Raw genomic sequence first — 19,659 nt, 5'->3', positions numbered from 1 at the left:
AATAAAAATGCCTATTTAGTATGGCTAAAGTTTCAATTTCGATGTATTTAAATATATAAATTAAATAAAAACTCTGATGAAAATATAAAAATATTTTGAAACAATTAAAAAAATTAACATTAATTGCCTCGATCGGGATTCGATCGAGCGTCATGCAGCTAACACACTACGCCACCTTACTTCTGAAAGCGGCGCTGGCAAAACTCAAATAGATTCACTGCTGCAGCGCCATCTACCAAAAATAAACCAAACTAACAGCTGATGTGACTCAAAGAATGTTTCAGAAGAAGTTTGAATGTATGTGTGCACACGTATACGATGCGGTTGTAGCTGCTGCACGTGCGTTTGTTAATTGGCCAAATATTTGATTATTTTTTATTAATTTTTGACTGAACGGAATTTAATGAAACTTTCAGCATATGATCTACATATTATATTGAATATTTAAGAAATTAAAATAAATGAAAAATCATTCACAATTAGCTGGCATCTGACTTGAACTTGAATGTTTTTACTCGATAAAAACATAACGGGATGATTTATCGAATTTTAAAAGCAAACTCGACATCGCGCTGTATATACGGTCATTTAAAAAAAACAAGTAAGAAAGCTCTATTCGAGACTGCTCGACTACGAGATCCCCTGAACCCTTGGAGTAATAGCTATTTCAATAATTTTTCGCGTCTTTCAGCTTACACAAAAAACACGCACACACACACACACACACACACACGCACGTACGCACACACAGGCATACATACACACACGCATACAGACACAAACGCATACACACACTCACATACACACACACATACACAAACACATACATACACATACACACACAAGCACCCACGCATAAACACGCATGGGCTGCAGTGTGCGCTTACTATGAGAACATAATTGTTTAATTGTTGTTTTTTATGGACGTACGATCTTCATGAAACTTTCAGATTATGATTATAACATGAATATGCATGTAATTGCCAAAGCACAAGTCTCTAGTATTTGAAATACGCTTTTTACAAAAGTGAGGGTGAGGGGGTGAATTTAGAGGTGGGACTACATTTTAACAAAAACCGAAATTGTATAAGCATACATTAAAAAATTTGGAGACTCTAGCAATAAAGGTGTAGAAGATATAATTTTATAACTGGTTTTCGATAAGGATGAGTTATCGATTTTTAATGATAAACTTGATATGCGCGCTGTAATTACGGACATTTAAAAAAAATTTGAAGTCTCTAGCTCTTATATCTTCTGAAATCGACGCGTTCATACATACGGACAGACGGACAGACAGACGGATAGGGCCAAATCAACTCAGCTCGTCGCCCTGATCAAGAATATATATACTTTGTGGGGTCTGCCACGCCTCCTTCTGTTTGTTACATACAACCGACAAAAATTTTGAAAGGTGTTCGACGTGTGGAAAGGAGTATAATCAAAAGCCCAAAACACAAAATATGTTTATCATTTTCTTTTATAAATTTTTACTTCATTGAATTTAGTAAAATAACTGATTTTTTATATTATTTTACATTAACCGAATTTTAAAGAGCTTTAATTGTTTAAAACATTTAATAGGCCAAGTTTTTTAATACTTAATTACAGTTGTTTCATATTGACGACTATCGGGGTACTATCGACGATACAATCGACAAATATCGATGGGTCTGAATTTACAATCGCCCACTATCGATAGTTTCGCACCTCTAATAGACACATATACGCACGCACGCATAAATAAGCATGAGCTGCAGTGTGACTTTACTATGGGAATGTTAAATATTTAATAGGTTGTGGATGAACTTCCTTCATGAAACTTTTAGATTGTGATTGTATTATTATGAGTTCATTTATCACAATTTAGCACAATTCTCTAGTATTTGAGATACGCTTGTTACAAATATGGTCGAGTTTATCACAAAAAATCGATTACGCATCCCGTGCGTTTTTATCGTTTTTAAAACCAGTTATGAAATGATATCTTCTACACCTTTATTGCTAGAGTCTCCAAATTTTTTATGTATTATACAATTTCGGTTTTTGATCAAATTTACCCCCACCCCTAGATCCACCCCCTCACCGTCACTTTTGTAAAAAGCGTATTTCAAATACTAGAGACTAGTGCTTTGGCAATTACAAGCAAATCCATGTTATAATCATTATCTAAAAGTGATATGAAGATCGTATGTCCACAAAAAGTTATTAAACAATGATTTGCTCATGGTAAGCGTACACTGCAGCCCATGCGTGCTTATGCATGTTTGTGTCTGTGTGTGTGAGTGTGTATGCGTGTTTGTGTGCGTGTATGTATGTATATATGCGTGTGTGCGTGTTTCTTGTGTAAGCTGAAAGACGCGAAAAATGATTGAAATAGCTATTGGTCCAAGGGTTCAGAAGATCTCGTAGTCGAGCAGTCTCTATTAGAGGCTACCTACCTGTCTTTGGATAAACTCGATATCCGCATATATACGGACATTTAAAAAAAATTAAAGTCTCTAGCTCTTATATCTTCTGAAATCGACGCATTCAAACATACAGACAGACGGACACGGCAACATGATTTCTTCTTCTTCTTCTCTTCCTGCATTGAATTTTATTCTGCTAAAGCAACCTCTAAAGAAACAAGTAAGAAGAGTCTAGTCGAGACTGCTCGACTAGGAGATACCCTGAACCCTCTAATCTGATATTCTAATCACTCTGCACTTCTTTTCGGCACACATACATACACACGCACGTATTAGAACGCGCTCTGTTAACTGCGCAGTAAGCAGCGACTGCGGTTAGGCTGCGCTGCAGTGTGAGCAACATTATAAAAATTTATTTGTTGAATAATTTAATTTCTAGACGTACAATCTCAATGAAACTTTCAGAACATAATCATAATGTATATACATTCCAAAGCACAAATCTCTAGTACTTCCAACAAAAACCGAAATTTTATAAAATACATATAAGTCTACATTTAAAATAGGGAAGCTCTAGCTCTAAAGGTGTAGGAGATATAACTAATATGATCGATAATAAAATATCGGGAGCAGTTATCAATATATAGAGAAAAACTCGATATGCGCGTGATATACACGGACCTAGACAAAAAATTTCAAGTCTTTAGCTCGTATAGCTTCTGAGATCGACGCGTTCATACATACGGACAGACGGACGGACGGATAGACATACGGACAGGGCCAAGTCGACTCAGCTCGTCTCCCTAATCAAGAATATCCTATTGCATACTTTTAACAAAACCATTATACCCCGATTTCCTATTTTCAATGGGTTCAAGGTAAAATCCAAGTCGCAAAATTAAATGAAATTTTTACAAGCATGCACTATCAAACCCTATCTATTCTCTAAAGATGGAAGTACTATTACAAAAACTAGCAGCCTATTTTCCCCGAACGATAACTAGCAACATCGATGCTTTTGTCTCGATATTTTTATGAGTACGATGCTTTTCTTTTGATACCTCTCATCATGTACTCGATCGATAGATCGATACTTTGCATTCGATATCATATCTCCAGATGTGGCAAATGTGTTGGTAACGCTCGACTGAAACGTTCTTACCTGGTTTTGTATATTATAATTGAATATTTATTTATAGTGTTAAGCTTAGTGACCGGTAACTTATTTCACGCACCTTATAAGTTAACAACAAATATATTCTTCAAGTTAAAAACAAAAATATTCTACATTGCAACAAAACCCAATGGGAATTGTTGCAACACAAATAAAACGTAACAAGCTGATCAGACCAATAAGCCAAAACTGCTGACACAATGTCTAGCGGACTTCTTGCACACGCCAACCAGAGCTCCAGCAATTCTAAGAAGAATTGCACAACGGTTCAACAACACCACGAGCGACGCCGCTGCCAACGTCGTCGACTGAACCACAGCTCAGCTAGGGATAGAATTGATTTAAGTAATTTAGTTGCAAATTTGTTCTTGAATAAAACGGACTGCATTTAAGCAGTAAAATATAAAAACATCTTTTTTTACCGTTTAAATAAAGAAAGAACTTAACTGGCGCCCGAGCAGGGACCGGCTTCGCGCGCAATACAGCAAAACGTTTAGTACGTGCGTGATACTGCAAGTTAAAAGCAGAGTCGGTTTAAATAAAATGAATATTCGATCGCGTTACAACACAGCAAAACGCCTGTACGAGCGCGACCGAAAATCACTAAAGCAACTCACATCGCGTAACTTCGACGTTCAGTGAAATTTGTGAAAGGTAGTCTGGAACGTAATAGTTCGATTGCCCATCGGTGGACGGTAATCCTGTACGGCCCGCCCACAGGATACTTCAACGGATTCTGGTCGCAGGATCCCCAGTAGGAACAGCCAAAAAGGATGAAATCCGAATCAGCAGTGAAGACCGCCACATCATCATTATTGTAAGTTAGAAATATAAAAATACGAAACTAACAAAACTAAAACGAACAAGTGTAATACAATATAAGAATATTTAAGAAAACCCAAAAGTAAATAAGTGTAATAAAATATAAGAAAAATTTTTGAGAAAAATAAAAGTTAAACAAGTTTAAGAAAATTTAAGAAAAATTTTGAGAAAAATAAAGAGAAAAAATAAAATATTAAGAAAACACAAAAATTAAAAAAGCGTAAAGCGATCAAATTCAAAGTGACTACAATAGTAGTATAAAATCACTCAACTTTGCGATTCCCAAGGGACCCTCCAAAGTAGAAGGGAAAAACCAGCCACTGGTCTTAATATAAAATAAAAATAAAAAATTTAAATTTAAAAGAAAAAAAAAAAAACAATTTTTTATAATAAAAATTTATTTATGGAAATTAAGTTGTACTAATGATAATCATAAACTAACACTAACATCAATAAATTCAATCAGAAATCCACCTGTAAACATAAAACAATAGATCAAAGCCACAAAAAAAGGCAATTAATAACGTATGGCTAACGAGAATAATTTGATTAGGCCCCCAGTGTTAGTCGAACAACCCCAAGTAGGTGCACATATTATCAATAGACAGCAACAACGACATATAGACCGTCAGAACGAACACTTACAGAACAGAGGCATGGCGAATAACGCAGAACAGTTGATTGCAGCCACTGTCGCTCAAATTTTGACAGAACAACTTCCGACGCTAGTGAGACAAATAATTAATCCTTCCAGGGAATTCAATGACGTGGACGATCAGACCATAAATGACAATCAAAATTTGAACGACCTTAACAGAGTACCAGACATTGTCAAAAGTCTTAGGGAATTTTCCGGCAATAAGATCGAATTTAGCTCATGGAAAAAGAGTGTGGATCGCATACTCTCCATATATGCAAGCCAAGTTGGATCACCAATGTACTATGGCATTTTGCATACAGTGAGAAATAAGATCATCGGCCAAGCCGACGCGGCCCTCGAATCGTACAATGTACCCCTTAATTGGAATGCCATCTCCAAGTGTCTCACACTGCACTATGCAGATAAAAGAGATATAAATACATTAGAATACGAGATGACTATGTTAATACAGGGCAACAACCAGACAGTAGAACAGTTTTATCAGGTTGTCTATAACCAGCTGACTTTAATACTGAACAAGGTAGGATGTATGGAACTCAGTAGAGAGTCAGAACTACTCATGACGAAAATGTACAGAGAAAAAGCACGTGGAGACTTGCCACGTATTCTTAGCATAAAGGAACCAGCAGACCTTCCCTCAGCCCTCCATTTATGTTTGAAATTAGAAAATCAGAACTATAGAACAAACATAGCCTTCAATAAAAGCCATCAAACAGGTCACAAAAGCGTAGCCCGAAACACAACACCAACCATGTTACCACCGTGTATGGTTCAATACGCACAAAATTCCCCTCAGATGATGAGAACTGTACCAATTGATTTCAGAGCTCAAGTGCCAATGCAACATGCATGGCCAAATACCATGAATCAGGGACACCAATACCATAGACAACAATATTACCAAACGCAACCTCATCAGACAAACGTACCGCCCCGACCATTAGCACCCAAACCACAGCCACGCCCCGAACCAATGGACGTTGACAAAAGCATCCAAACACGGATGGTAAATTACATGAACAGGCCAAATTTTGAACCAGGGAAAAGACCTCCACCAATAGCAAATACAACAGATAAAAGACAAAGAAATTTTAATATTCAAATGGGAGAGGAATATCCCGACAATGACTACCACAACGCTTCCATAAGTATGGAAGAATACGGACAGACCATCGAAAGCTACGAACAACAGACCGAACACGAACAATCACTACAAGAGTACGCACAACAAATTGAACAAAATGACGACGAACAAGAGAGCCTCATTGAACATGATAACATCAATTTTTTTAGAATAACTAGCTCTTCGCTTCCTTACATAGAATGTAAGACAAAAAGCGGAGAAATACTTAAAATACTAATAGACACAGGTTCAAACAGAAACTACATACAGCCCAAACTAGTTTCTAACCCTATTCCCAATCAAAAGCCTTTCGAAGCCGTAACAGTCGGCGGAAATATAAAAATAACTCACCATAAAATCGCTAATCTCTTTGACAGACAAGATATCCAAGTAAAATTTTTCCTATTACCTACGTTAAAAGCATTTGACGCAATTCTGGGCAACGACAGCCTTAAAGAACTAGACGCCGTAATCCATAGCAGCAAGAATCAATTAATAATTAAAGATACCATATTTATACCCCTTAGACAGAAAAAAATCGAGGCAGTTAACATTGTCATACCACGGACAGATCACATGACTATCGAACAGAAACAAAGATTAAAACAGTTAGTTACGAAATACCCCAATTTATTTGCCACCCCAAACGAAAAATTAACCTACACAACCAATGTAAAAGCAGAAATTCGAACCAAGACAGATTCACCCATATATTCTAAATTTTACCAATTCCCAATGTCTTTAAAAGACGAAGTCCATAAACAAATACGAGAACTTTTAGAGGACGGAATTATTCGCCCATCCCGATCACCCTACAATTCACCAGGGTGGATTGTTCCCAAGAAAATGGATGCTTCCCAAGAAAAAAAAGTATATAATGGTTATTGATTACAGAAAGCTTAATAAAGAAACAATAGCACACAAGTACCCTATTCCAGAAATAAACGAAGTACTAGCACAACTTGGGAATAATAAAATTTTTTCAGTGCTTGACTTAAAAAGTGGCTTCCACCAAATTCCATTAAAAGAAGCAGATATTGAAAAGACCGCCTTCTCCGTAAACAACGGAAAATACGAGTTTACAAGACTCCCTTTCGGTCTGAAAAACGCACCTTCTATTTTTCGTAGGGCGTTAGATGACATTCTTCGTGATATATCGGCAAGATATGCCTATTTAGCATATATGCATATTTAGAAAAGATAATGAAACACATGCTGAAAATCTGGACACAATTTTTCGAACTCTTCAAGAAGCTAACATGAAATGTCAGTTAGACAAATGCGAGTTCTTTAAAGACAAAGTAGAATTTCTCGGCTTTGTCATCTCAGATAAAGGCGTCGAGACTAACCCAGACAAAATAGCAACCATAGCCAAGTATCCCTATCCAAAAACACTCAAAGATTTGAGATCCTTCCTCGGACTCTCTAGCTACTATAGAAGGTTCATAAGAGATTTCGCTATGTTGGCAAAACCACTTAGCTCTCTTTTAAGAGGGGAGGATGGACGAGTGTCCAAAAGCCAGTCTTCAAAAAAACTAATTAATCTCAATCAAGAAGCCATTGATTCCTTTGATAAAATCAAAAACGCTCTAATATCCAATGAAGTCATTTTACAATACCCAGACTTTAATAAGGAATTTCAATTAACAACAGACGCATCTAATTATGCAATTGGAGCAGTCTTATCTCAGAATAAACGACCCATATGCTTCCTTTCAAGAACATTGTCAAAATCTGAAGAAAATTATGCCACTAATGAAAAATAAATGTTGGCGATTATTTGGGCACTAAAAGCCCTCAAAAATTACCTTTACGGTAAGGCAAAAGTAAAAATATACACAGACCATCAACCACTTACACATTCGCTTAGCAGTTGGAATGGCAACGCTCGAATCAAACGATGGAAAACGTACCTAGAAGAGTTTGATTATGAACTCCTTTATAAACCAGGCAGGGATAACACAGTAGCAGACGCATTGTCAAGAATACCCATAGTAAACCAAATCAATTCAGTAACATCCACTCAGCATAGCGCAGAAAGTTCAAGTCATAACCTAATACCTAGTATGGAGGTCCCGATAAACGTATTCAAGAATCAAATATTCTTAAACAAAGCTAACACAGACGACTATAAATTCCAAATTCCGTTCCCAACTTTCCATAGACACCTACTAACTAGACAAGAGCTCACAGAAAATAACTTAGTTCAGATATTAAAAAAGTATTTAAACCCTTCTGTAATTAACGGAATAATAACGTCAGAAGAAATCATGAACCAAATTCAACAAATATACCCCAAACACTTTAGGAATTATAAAATCAGATTCACCCAGACACAAGTGAAGGACTTGACTAATGAAACAGAGCAGGATGAACATATACTAAAAATACACAATAGAGCTCACCGCAACGCAATAGAAAATAAAAAACAATTATCAGAAACCCATTACTTCCCTAAAATGAAACAGAAAATAGCGACATTAGTCAAACAATGTCAAGTTTGTAAAGAAGAAAAATACGGCAGACAACCAAACAACCCTAAACTAAACGAAACACCCATACCTCAATATCCTGGACATATAATTCATGTAGACATATACACGACAGGCAAAAACTTAGTCCTGACAGCAATAGATAAATTTTCGAAACTAGCCCAAGGACGCATCATCAAATCTAGAGCAATAGAGGACATTAAAAAACCACTTCACGACATTTTATTTTATTATGGAGTTCCGAAATTCGTGGTCATAGATAACGAAAAATCTCTGAATTCAGCATCCATAACATTCATGATGCGAGATCAATTAGGGATTGAAATTTATAACGCTCCACCTTATAAAAGCACAGTCAACGGCCAAGTCGAACGATTTCACTCTACGCTTTTAGACATCATGAGATGTAACAAAAGAAAACAAGAATATAAAACCTTTCAAGAATTAATTGACAAATCAATATACGAATATAACTACACCATTCATTCAACGACTAACAGACGACCACTAGATTTGTTTTTTGGCAGAAACCTAACGACGAACCCAGAACAATATGAAAAATCTAGACAAGACAACATTGACAGACTTAGACAGAAACAAATGATGGACTTACAGAACCACAATAAAAGACGCAACGAAATACGTACCTACACACCAGGACAAGAAATATACGTCAAGATCAACAACAGACTAGGAACTAAATTGTCTCCCAGATATAAAAAAGAAACAGTAAAAGAGGACAGAAACATAACAGTACTAACCTCAACAAATAGAGTCATACATAAAAGTAATATAAAAAACGTTTGACATTTATATACTACTCGCAATAATGGCGATGATGGTACAACCTATCGAACCGAATATGGACATAACGAATCATACGGAAGCACAAACCATAACGATCTACGACGGATTAGGCAAGATACAAACAACGACAACAAGAATTATTCATATTATTAACTTAGGCAAAATTAAAGAAGCTTTAGAGCAGATAGAATTTCATACAGAAAAAATTTTAAATTTAGCAGTTTATACCACACCTTGCACCACGAAATTAACCAAACTCACTTGACTTTACGCACTATAGATTATGACATTAACAAGAGGACCACAAGGACCATTAATATTCTAGGCACAGCTTGGAAATACATAGCAGGCAACCCAGATCATGATGACTTCGTGCAGATAGAAGAACATATTAATAAAGTCATAGATAACAATAACAAACAAGTAATAATAAACTCACAGTTAGAACAAAGATTAAATAAGCTGACCACAGTTACCAATACCCTTACAAACAATATACGGAAAGACGATAGATTCACACATGATATAGCGGAAAGTTTACAGAACCAAGTTAGATTGATCAAAGAGGAGGTTATTAATATAAAATATGCCATACAATGGGCAAAAGTTAACGTAATAAACTCATTTTTACTAAAAAAGGCAGAAATAGATGAAATAGAGAGAATCTTCAAAGCTGGTAGAATGCCTTCATTGTCTGTAGAAGAAATGCTAGAATATTCAGACGTGGCCATATTTCACAATACTACTACTTTGTTTTATGTAATAAAAATACCTAACGTAGAAGAAACTGATTATGAAAGAAATAACGTTATCATAAACATAGAGTATAAAGAAATATTGTCTCGCACAAATGTAATGTTTGGAATTATAAAAAATTGTAAAAAATATAATAACATTAAGATTTGTTCAAAAAATAACATTGTCAACATTAGCAATAGTACATGTTTGCCTAGGCTCCTCAATGGAGAAAAGTCGCTGTGTGAGTTCAGTAACGCCGAGCATGTGGAACCCATCGAAGAAGTGGCCAACGGTCTTCTGATCCTCAACAACTTTGATGGAGTGGTGAGATCGACGACAAAGAGTACATGGTTAAATGGCACCTATGTCATTCGCTTTACCAACGAGTCCATTTCAATTGGCAACCGGACTTTCAACAACCTAGAGAGCAGCACACTGAGAGTCGGCTCCTCGATAATACAGATGACACCAGAAGAATCGAGACGACTCCAAATTCTATCACTAAATGCTTTGCAGGCATTACACATCAACAATACCCAAAGACTAGAACACCTAAAACTTACGACACAGGCAATATCATCCATAATATTGGTCTGCATAGTCGTGATTATCATTGTCATTGCCTTCCTCTACACAAAGAGGGCGAAAAAAATTACGTTACTATTGGACAATAGCCAGGTACAGAAAGTAACAGAGGCACCAAGACGAACCATAGAAAACATACAGTTCAACGACATTCCCTTCTTTTAATGATCGCTTGAGGACAAGCTCAAGTCAAAGGGGGAAGAGTTAACAACAAATATATTCTTCAAAAAAACCCAATGGGAATTGTTGCAACACAAATAAAACGTAACAAACTGATCAGACCAATAAGCCAAAACTGCTGACACAATGTCTAGCGGACTTCTTGCACACGCCAACCAGAGCTCCAGCAATTCTAAGAATTGCACAACGGTTCAACAACACCACGAGCGACGCCGCTGCCAACGTCGTCGACTGAACCACAGCTCAGCTAGGGATAGAATTGATTTAAGTAATTTAGTTGCAAATTTGTTCTTGAATAAAACGGACTGCATTTAAGCAGTAAAATATAAAAACATCTTTTTTTACCGTTTAAATAAAGAAAGAACTTAACTTATATAATTATATATAGTAGTATATATTATATGTATATAGTAGTAATTATATAGTATATATAAGTAGACTGCTATTCGTATATTTAATTACCTCTCGCAATCTTCAATTGCCTTATAATCATTCGTAGGAGTTTCAAATGTGATTCTTTCGCGTTTTTTCATTTCTTCATCAACACGACGCATTTCACGTAAAGCAGTTGCCACCTATGAAATATTGATACTATTAATTTAACACGTCGTTTCAGTTATTAATGGGATTGATAAGAAAAATATATTATTATGGTATGGTAGAATGAATATACATAAAAAAATTGTACATTTTTTCTGGCGTGTGATACTTAAAAGATGTAAAAAACCTCACGTAATAAAGGATAAAGAGAGAGATAATATTATTTTTGGGTCACGATGTAAGAAAATATTCGAAGTATGATATAGAAATACTTTAAATTTGTATTCAGTTTTTAATTTCACAACTGATTGCTTCATTTAATTTGATCATCAAACTATATATATTAGTTTCGAATATAATACAGATTTTTCATAGACCAGACTTCAATTATTTACGAGTGCTAAAAAAGGACTTCTCAATTTAGTTTGATTAGCCTATTATCTTGTCCGTGGCATTAGTGATTAGTTATTAGATTAACTACTAATAAATTACTAAACATAAAGAAGTTATAAAGAGGTTGCGCAGTCAAAAATGATACATGTACAGTCGGCAAAAAAAAGTTTAGGTACACTCCTTAAATCAACATTCATTGTTAAAAATACCCTTTAAGTTATATGGCAATTAATGAATTAAGATTAGTTTACAGATAATAGAGGTATTTATTTATGAAATTGGCAAAACAAAATTTGTTCGCTTCATGTGTGACCTTTTTATGCACCAAAAAAGGGTTAAGCTACCTAAATGCAGGCCAAAATATAATAATATCCCACGAAAAAACGGCAACACTTGAAGTTCAACCAAGATCAGGCCGTCCTGAACAATTGAGTATCAATGATAATCGTGTGCATCACCAAACTGTGCGAAATGTGCTCCACAAGGAGGGGCACAATGCCCGAACTTCGCGCAAGAAACCTTTGATTTCCGACGCCAATTAAAAACAAGTAAGAAGACTCTAGTCGAGACTGCTCGACTAGGAGATACCCTGAACCCTCTAATCTGATATTCTAATCAGTCTGCATTTCTTTTCGACACACATACATACACACGCACGTATTAGAACTCGCTCTGCTAACTGCGCAGTAAGCAGCGACTGCGCTTGGGCGGCGCTGTAGTGTGGGCAACATTATACGAATTTACTTGTTGAATAATTTCTAGACGTACAATCTTAATGAATCTCTAGTACTTGAAATACGCCTTTTACAAAGGTGAGGGTGAGGGGGTGGATATAGGGGTGGGGGTAAATTTTGATAAAACCCGAAATTATATAAAATACATATAAGTCTACATTTAAAATTTGGAAGCTCTAGCTCTAATGGTGTAGGAGATATAATTAAATAACTAGCTTTCGATAAGGTTTTTAATCGATAATAAAATATCGGGAGTAGTTATCGATATATAAAGAAAAACTTGATATGCGCGTGATATACACGGACCTTTTCAATGGGAAATCAGGGTATAATGGTTTTGTTGAAATGTATGTAATAGGCAGAAGGCGTGGCAGACCCCACAAAGTATATATATTCTTGATCAGGGCGACGAGCTGAGTTGATTTGGCCCTGTCCGTATGTCTGTCCGTATGTTTGAACGCGTCGATTTCCGAAGATATAAGAGCTAGAGACTTGAATTTTTTTTAACATGTCCGTAATTACAGCGCGGATATCGAGTTTATCATTAAAAATCGATAGCTCATCCCGATCTTTTTTTTACCAATAAAAACCCTTATCGAAAACCAGTTATATTATTATATATATAAATTATATCTTCTACACCTTTCCAAGTCTCCAAATTTTTAATGTATGCTTATATGCAATTTATACAATTTCGGTTTTTGTTAAAATTTACCCCCCACCCTTAAATTCACCCCTCACCATCACTTTTGTAAAAAGCGTATTTCAAATACTAGAGACTTGTGCTTTTGCAATTACATGCATATCCATGTTATAATCATAATCTGATCTAATCTGATAATCTAATTTTCATGAAGATCGTATGTCCATAAAACAAGTTATTAAACAATTGAGTTCTCATAGTAAGCGCTCACTGTCGCCCATGCGTGTTTATGCTTGTGTGTGTATATGTATGTAATTGTTTGTGTATGTGTGTGTGTGTGTGTGTGTGTGTGTGTATGCCTGTGTGTGCGTGCGTGTGTGTGTGTGTGCGTGTTTTTTGTGTAAGCTGAAAGACGCGAAAAATTATTGAAATAGCTATTACTCCAAGGGTTCAGGGGATCTCGTAGTCGAGTAGTCTCGACTAGAGCTTTCTTACTTGTTGGAATAAGTTAATAGTAAGGTTTTTATGTGGCCAAATATATCATAAAAGATCGCATCAACATTTTTGTTTATTTTGTAACATATGTGAGTGTGTTGGTGTTTGCTAGCTGCTTGACTGCTATGTAAAAAGCACTGACTTGGCTCTACCAATATTCGGTCCCTACTCGGGCGCCAAAATTTACGTAGTGCTAGCTAGCTATAGATCATGAGGTAACGTGCGGGATCTCCTGGTCCCGTAGCTCATTCGGGAGTGTGGGGAGGTTCGTTGTTACCTCTCAGATCTTTGTACACAAATTTTAATATTTTAAGATCCCTAAAGTTTTTTTATTATTTAGTCCTCATGACCGAAGTGAAAGGGAAAGGGGAAGACGAACACAGAGTTTGTGAGTATAACAGAACCGAAAAAACCTGAATGGCCAAGCCTTAGATGATGTTTGGCACACGCTTCTCTACCCTACCCTACCATGGTTTTTATTAGAAATTTGGTAAAAACCCCCAAAGAGAAATTTATACGTCTTCCTACCCCAATATATTACCAAATTTATTTGACGTCATACCTCCTTTTCAATAAGTGGCGAAAATTTTCAAATTCATTTTTTTTTTTTTCAACTTTATTGGCGGGTGCACAGACTCAAAAAAAAAAACTAATGTTCTTAGAACTAATATACAAAACTTATATATAAACTCTCGCACTGCTACCCAACTTCATCTTCATTCAAAAATAATTTTTAAACATTATTTACAAATTCTTATTTACAGTTTTTTTTCTGGTCGTATATATTTAAAACATTTTTTTTTCTATTTAATATTCATCTATTTATTTTCATACTCCTACTACTACTATATTGTATTTATTTATCTATTTTCATTTGTATTTACCAGAGCTTGCAAATGAGAGTTGAGCGTTTTTTCGTTTATTCTCTTTCTCGCATCATACTCAAAAAAAATTGTGTAGACACGTCTCTCTCTGAGCGTCACTCTCTGTTTTTCTTCAGCATCTGTTTCGCTCAGACGCAGTGCGATGACTCATTCGTGTGACGCACTCACATGAGTGTCGCGTAAAACTAACACGATTTTCTCTCACACAAAGCCTCTCAGCAAGAAACACTTTGACTAACAAACTCAGCAGAAAATGTTTTTGCCTTCGTGTGCATGTAAATACACGCATACATACATACAAAAAGAACGCAGCAATCGCGCATGATTACCCATACAAACGCAACTTACCGTTACTTCATTTAACTCAAGCAAACGATCAGTGTTTGACTTGAGGAAACGAAAACAGAAACAACTATCTCCCTCAGAGCGCGAGAGAGCTAAGCCAGACGCGACAAAAACACTTTCTGTCTGAGTATTTTTTGCCTGTGTCACTGAAAGACACTTTTTTGCAGACAACGAAAAAGTGTTAACAGTTTTTTGCAAGCTATGGTATTTACCAAATGTTTTCTATATATATATTTGTTTGATTATTTAAAAAAAAAAATTTTTTTATATATTTATTTATTTTTTTCTACCATTATTAGTTTTATCTATTTTAGTAATATTTATTTATTTATTTATTTATTTATTATTTTTTTATTTATTTATTTAATTTAAATTTGAATGGATTTATTTTGATTTATTCTGTATATTTACTGCATAAAAAAAACGAATGAATTCACAGAACTAATATATAATATAATAATATATAAAAACGCAAGGAAAAGAAACTTGTATTCATTGTGATATTTTTTTTCTTTTCTTCAAAAAAAATAAATTTTTTTTTTTAATTTTTTTGTTCCATTCTATTTAAACATTTTTTTCAATTCAAATCATTGGGGATAGGGGCACATAGGGGTTAAACACTTACAGTTTGCTTTTACTCCCGCGTCGAAAGGCCTTTCTGCGTGGTGGTGTCAGCTGTGAAGTGTATATAAACCATATATAAACTTTTTTTTTCTTTCTTTCGCGTTAAGTTTTCGTTGAAGGGTATTAACTGTGTGATTCATTGCTCTTATTTTTTTTTTTTTGTTTTTTTTTTTATTTATATGTTATTTATAGATTTTATTTTTTTTTTGAATTATTACAACATTATATTTGTCTGCTCTTCTCTTTAAGCACTTCTTCTTCCAAAAAAATGGCTTCTCACTTGTTGTCGGCGATGTAATTGTCTTGCACAATTCTCTTTTTTTTTTCGAGCTCTTTTCTTTCAAGTTCTTTTCTTGATGTTTCGAAGTTTTTTTTATCTGTTATATATATGCTACATTACACTAGTGCTACACTAAGTTTAAAAATTACTATTTCATTAATTATATATTTTTATATCTATATTTTTTTCTCTACGCTTTCAGTTTTGCATATATATTATATATGCATATTTATGCACTGTTTTTTTTTTTTTTTTTTTTTGTGGGTTGTTTTCTATTTGGTTTTATGTGTTTCGCGACTAAAATTTGGTTCTAGTTTTTGTCACTTTATTTTTTTTCTGCACTCTGCCGTTCCTCTCCCCCGTCGCTGAGATCTTCTGAGACTGCAGTTTTTTTCGTGCCCTAACCTCCGCTCGACAAGGTGACCCTTGTTGGCGCGAAGTTAGGGTATTTAAGACAAGAAATGGACAGAAGTCCACTGAAAAACCAAAAATCTTTCTTAATTTTTTTTTTTTTTTTACACTGCTCATATATATGTATATATATATCATATATATGCTTATATATGTAAATCCTGAAAATCCCGCCGCCACCACGATCGTTTACGCTTTTTGCGTTTTGATAGCGCTTGGGTTTGTTCTTTTTAAATTATAATTTTTTATTTATATAATCAAGTTGTTTTTTTTTTTTTTTTCTTTCTTTGTAACTCTAAGTACAAAAAAAAATTTGTTTATTTTTTATAAGCAAAAATTGGTGCACAATTCTTCGTGATGCGGCCGGAAAAGACTAAATTGACCAATGTGGCTCTTTTTATACCTACACATTCCAGTCTCCGCTCTTCCTCTTCTTGGAAAGTAAGAAGCGAAGATGGGTGCAATTAACCAGCTGTGTCCCAAGCTTTGAAGGTTCTTGCAAAAGCTTGCTCTCGCAATGTTAGCTTTTGCAAGATCAGCTGGTATTGCAGTGCAGGCGACAAAATTGTCGCGAATGATATGCACTGCAATTATTTATTATCATTACATCTATTCTTTGACCATTGCATACACGATAATCTGATACGATAGTTAGAAGATTAGCGGGAATCAGATACGAACATCTTTCGCATGATAAATTCCAACTTCTTTGCCTAGTACATTTTCCATATTTTTATTATTTGTGCGACTTTGCTCTGATGAACTGATGTGACTTGACGGTGACATTTGAACAGACGGACGCTGTAAAGCATTAGGCGGAGACCCATTGCTTACATTCAAGGACGACATTACTCGAGTTAAGGTTTTCTCGATCATATTTTATAGTGGAACAATAAACTGGGGCGTGATCCTCGCGACGATTGGTACCTGCACGACCTCTTCTTCGCGTGTTTATTCCCCGTGAAAGAGGATGTTCATTTTGGTTGGTGCCGATACTGTCGTCTACTTCTACTAACGGCTCTTCACTCACCTCTAACGCACGCTGATCTGATGTGACTCTTTGAGTATCTACGTCTTTTAATGATTTGGCCAAGTTACGAGTTACTGCTCGAGTACTTGGACCTGGGACTGACGGATCTGCTTGGTTCGAATGAGGCGAACAATTTCCTATAACTACCTTCAAATCTTGTATATTTATCACAGCTGCACAATTAGGACAAGTGTTGCGATCATTCAATCACTCTTCCAAGCAACGCTTATGGTAAATATGCTTACAATTAGTGATATAGCACGATTGAGTATTTGTCAAAACCTGACCACATATGTCGCAATTCTTCCCAGCATCATCCGAAGATGCGGAATGACGTTGTGGACTACAAGCAAGAGGGATAGTGGCTTCAACTATTACCTCACAACGGTTCTACAAAAAAACTCCTATAAGATTTAAAAAAATAAATTTTACTAATTCAAATGAATTCTTTTGGTTAATATAAATGGGGAGGAAGTCAATTCCATATTTTTTTTTACATTCTGGTATAAACACATAAGGAATACAAACTGGGCTATTGCATCTAACATCCGATGTCGAATTGGCGAAGCAATATTCATCAATGAAGTAATATACTTATTACAACATGAATGTACTATATCGACCAACTTTTCTTATCGGGAATGAAAACCCGATAATAAATTTATTGTCATATTATCTTGAAAATATAGGGTATCCATCTTCGGCAGGGTATCCAATCTTAGCTTAATACACAAAATTCCAGAAGCGGACCTTTATTACTAAAGTCACATGTACTTCAATAAAAATATAAAAGGTTATCGAAAACAAACGAGCTATTGTGAAAACAGATCTTAATTCTGATTGTTTTGTTTGTGTATAAATGAGTGTGCTAGTAAAGAAAATGCGTTGTCGGCAATGCATCCGCTCTCAGTCAAATGCAAAAGTTCCAATACAACTGCATTTAATTTACCAATCTTTAAACTAACTGTTAACTAACTATCGTTAGTGTATCGGATATTCACAATACGGTGTGCGGCTACTAGCTCCTTATTTTAACTAAAGAGTAAAATCGAATCTAGCATGCCCCATCTTGAATTCGGATCACTGAAAGCATATCATTTTTAACGACTACTACGCTCACTACCTCATGATGAAATCGATGGGTAAAAAGCATAATATCGCTAAAGATTAACGCTCCTCAGTGCCCCACGTTGGGCGCCAAAAATTTATGTAACATATGTGAGTGTGTTGGTGTTTGCTAGCTGCTTGGCTGCTATGTAAAAAGCACTGACTTGGCTCTACTAATATTCGGTCCCTACTCGGGCGCCAAAATTTACGTAGTGTTAGCTAGCTATAGATCATGAGGTAACGTGCGGGATCTCCTGGTCCCGTAGCTCATTCGGGAGTGTGGGGAGGTTCGTTGTTACCTCTCAGATCTTTGTACACAAATTTTAATATTTTAAGATCCCTAAAGTTTTTTTATTATTTAGTCCTCATGACCGAAGTGAAAGGGAAAGGGGAAGACGAACACAGAGTTTGTGAGTATAACAGAACCGAAAAAACCTGAATGGCCAAGCCTTAGATGATGTTTGGCACACGCTTCTCTACCCTACCCTACCATGGTTTTTATTAGAAATTTGGTAAAAACCCCCAAAGAGAAATTTATACGACTTCCTACCCCAATATATTACCAAATTTATTTGACGTCATACCTCCTTTTCAATAAGTGGCGAAAATTTTCAAATTCATTTTTTTTTTTTTTCAACTTTATTGGCGGGTGCACAGACTCAAAAAAAAAAACTAATGTTCTTAGAACTAATATACAAAACTTATATATAAACTCTCGCACTGCTACCCAACTTCATCTTCATTCAAAAATAATTTTTAAACATTATTTACAAATTCTTATTTACAGTTTTTTTTCTGGTCGTATATATTTAAAACATTTTTTTTTTTTCTATTTAATATTCATCTATTTATTTTCATACTCCTGCTACTACTATATTGTATTTATTTATCTATTTTCATTTGTATTTACCAAATGTTTTCTATATATATATATTTGTTTGATTATTTAAAAAAAAAAAAAAATTTATATATTTATTTATTTTTTTCTACCATTATTAGTTTTATCTATTTTAGTAATATTTATTTATTTATTTATTATTTTTTATTTATTTATTTAATTTAAATTTGAATGGATTTATTTTGATTTATTCTGTATATTTACTGCATAAAAAAACGAATGAATTCACAGAACTAATATATAATATAATAATATATAAAAACGCAAGGAAAAGAAACTTGT

At 35.0% G+C, this 19,659-nt stretch overlaps 1 protein-coding gene across 20 annotated transcripts in view; it reads right to left on the bottom strand.

Annotated features, from left to right (window-relative positions):
- Window positions 1-19,659, bottom strand: part of Myo81F (unconventional myosin 81F) — a 281,418-nt gene that overhangs the window by 112,281 nt on the left and 149,478 nt on the right. For 12 of the 20 annotated variants that reach the window (XR_016268484.1, XR_016268483.1, XR_016268481.1 and 9 more), the window contains one exon: window positions 11,456-11,568. Coding sequence is in view for 16 of the 20 variants with exons in the window: in XM_089461766.1 (XP_089317892.1) it covers window positions 11,456-11,568 (113 nt within the window). In the remaining 4 variants the exon portion in view is untranslated. The other 8 variants (XM_089461775.1, XM_089461779.1, XM_089461772.1 and 5 more) reach the window with 8 other exon arrangements.

This window comes from Drosophila arizonae, chromosome 2 (genome assembly GCF_054131065.1).
Source record: "Drosophila arizonae isolate 15081-1271.41 chromosome 2, UAZ_ARI_1.0, whole genome shotgun sequence".
Taxonomy (NCBI): Eukaryota; Metazoa; Arthropoda; class Insecta; order Diptera; family Drosophilidae; genus Drosophila; species Drosophila arizonae.
The sequence above is the reverse complement of the archived record's forward strand: the minus strand, read 5'-3'. Positions and strand labels throughout refer to the sequence as shown.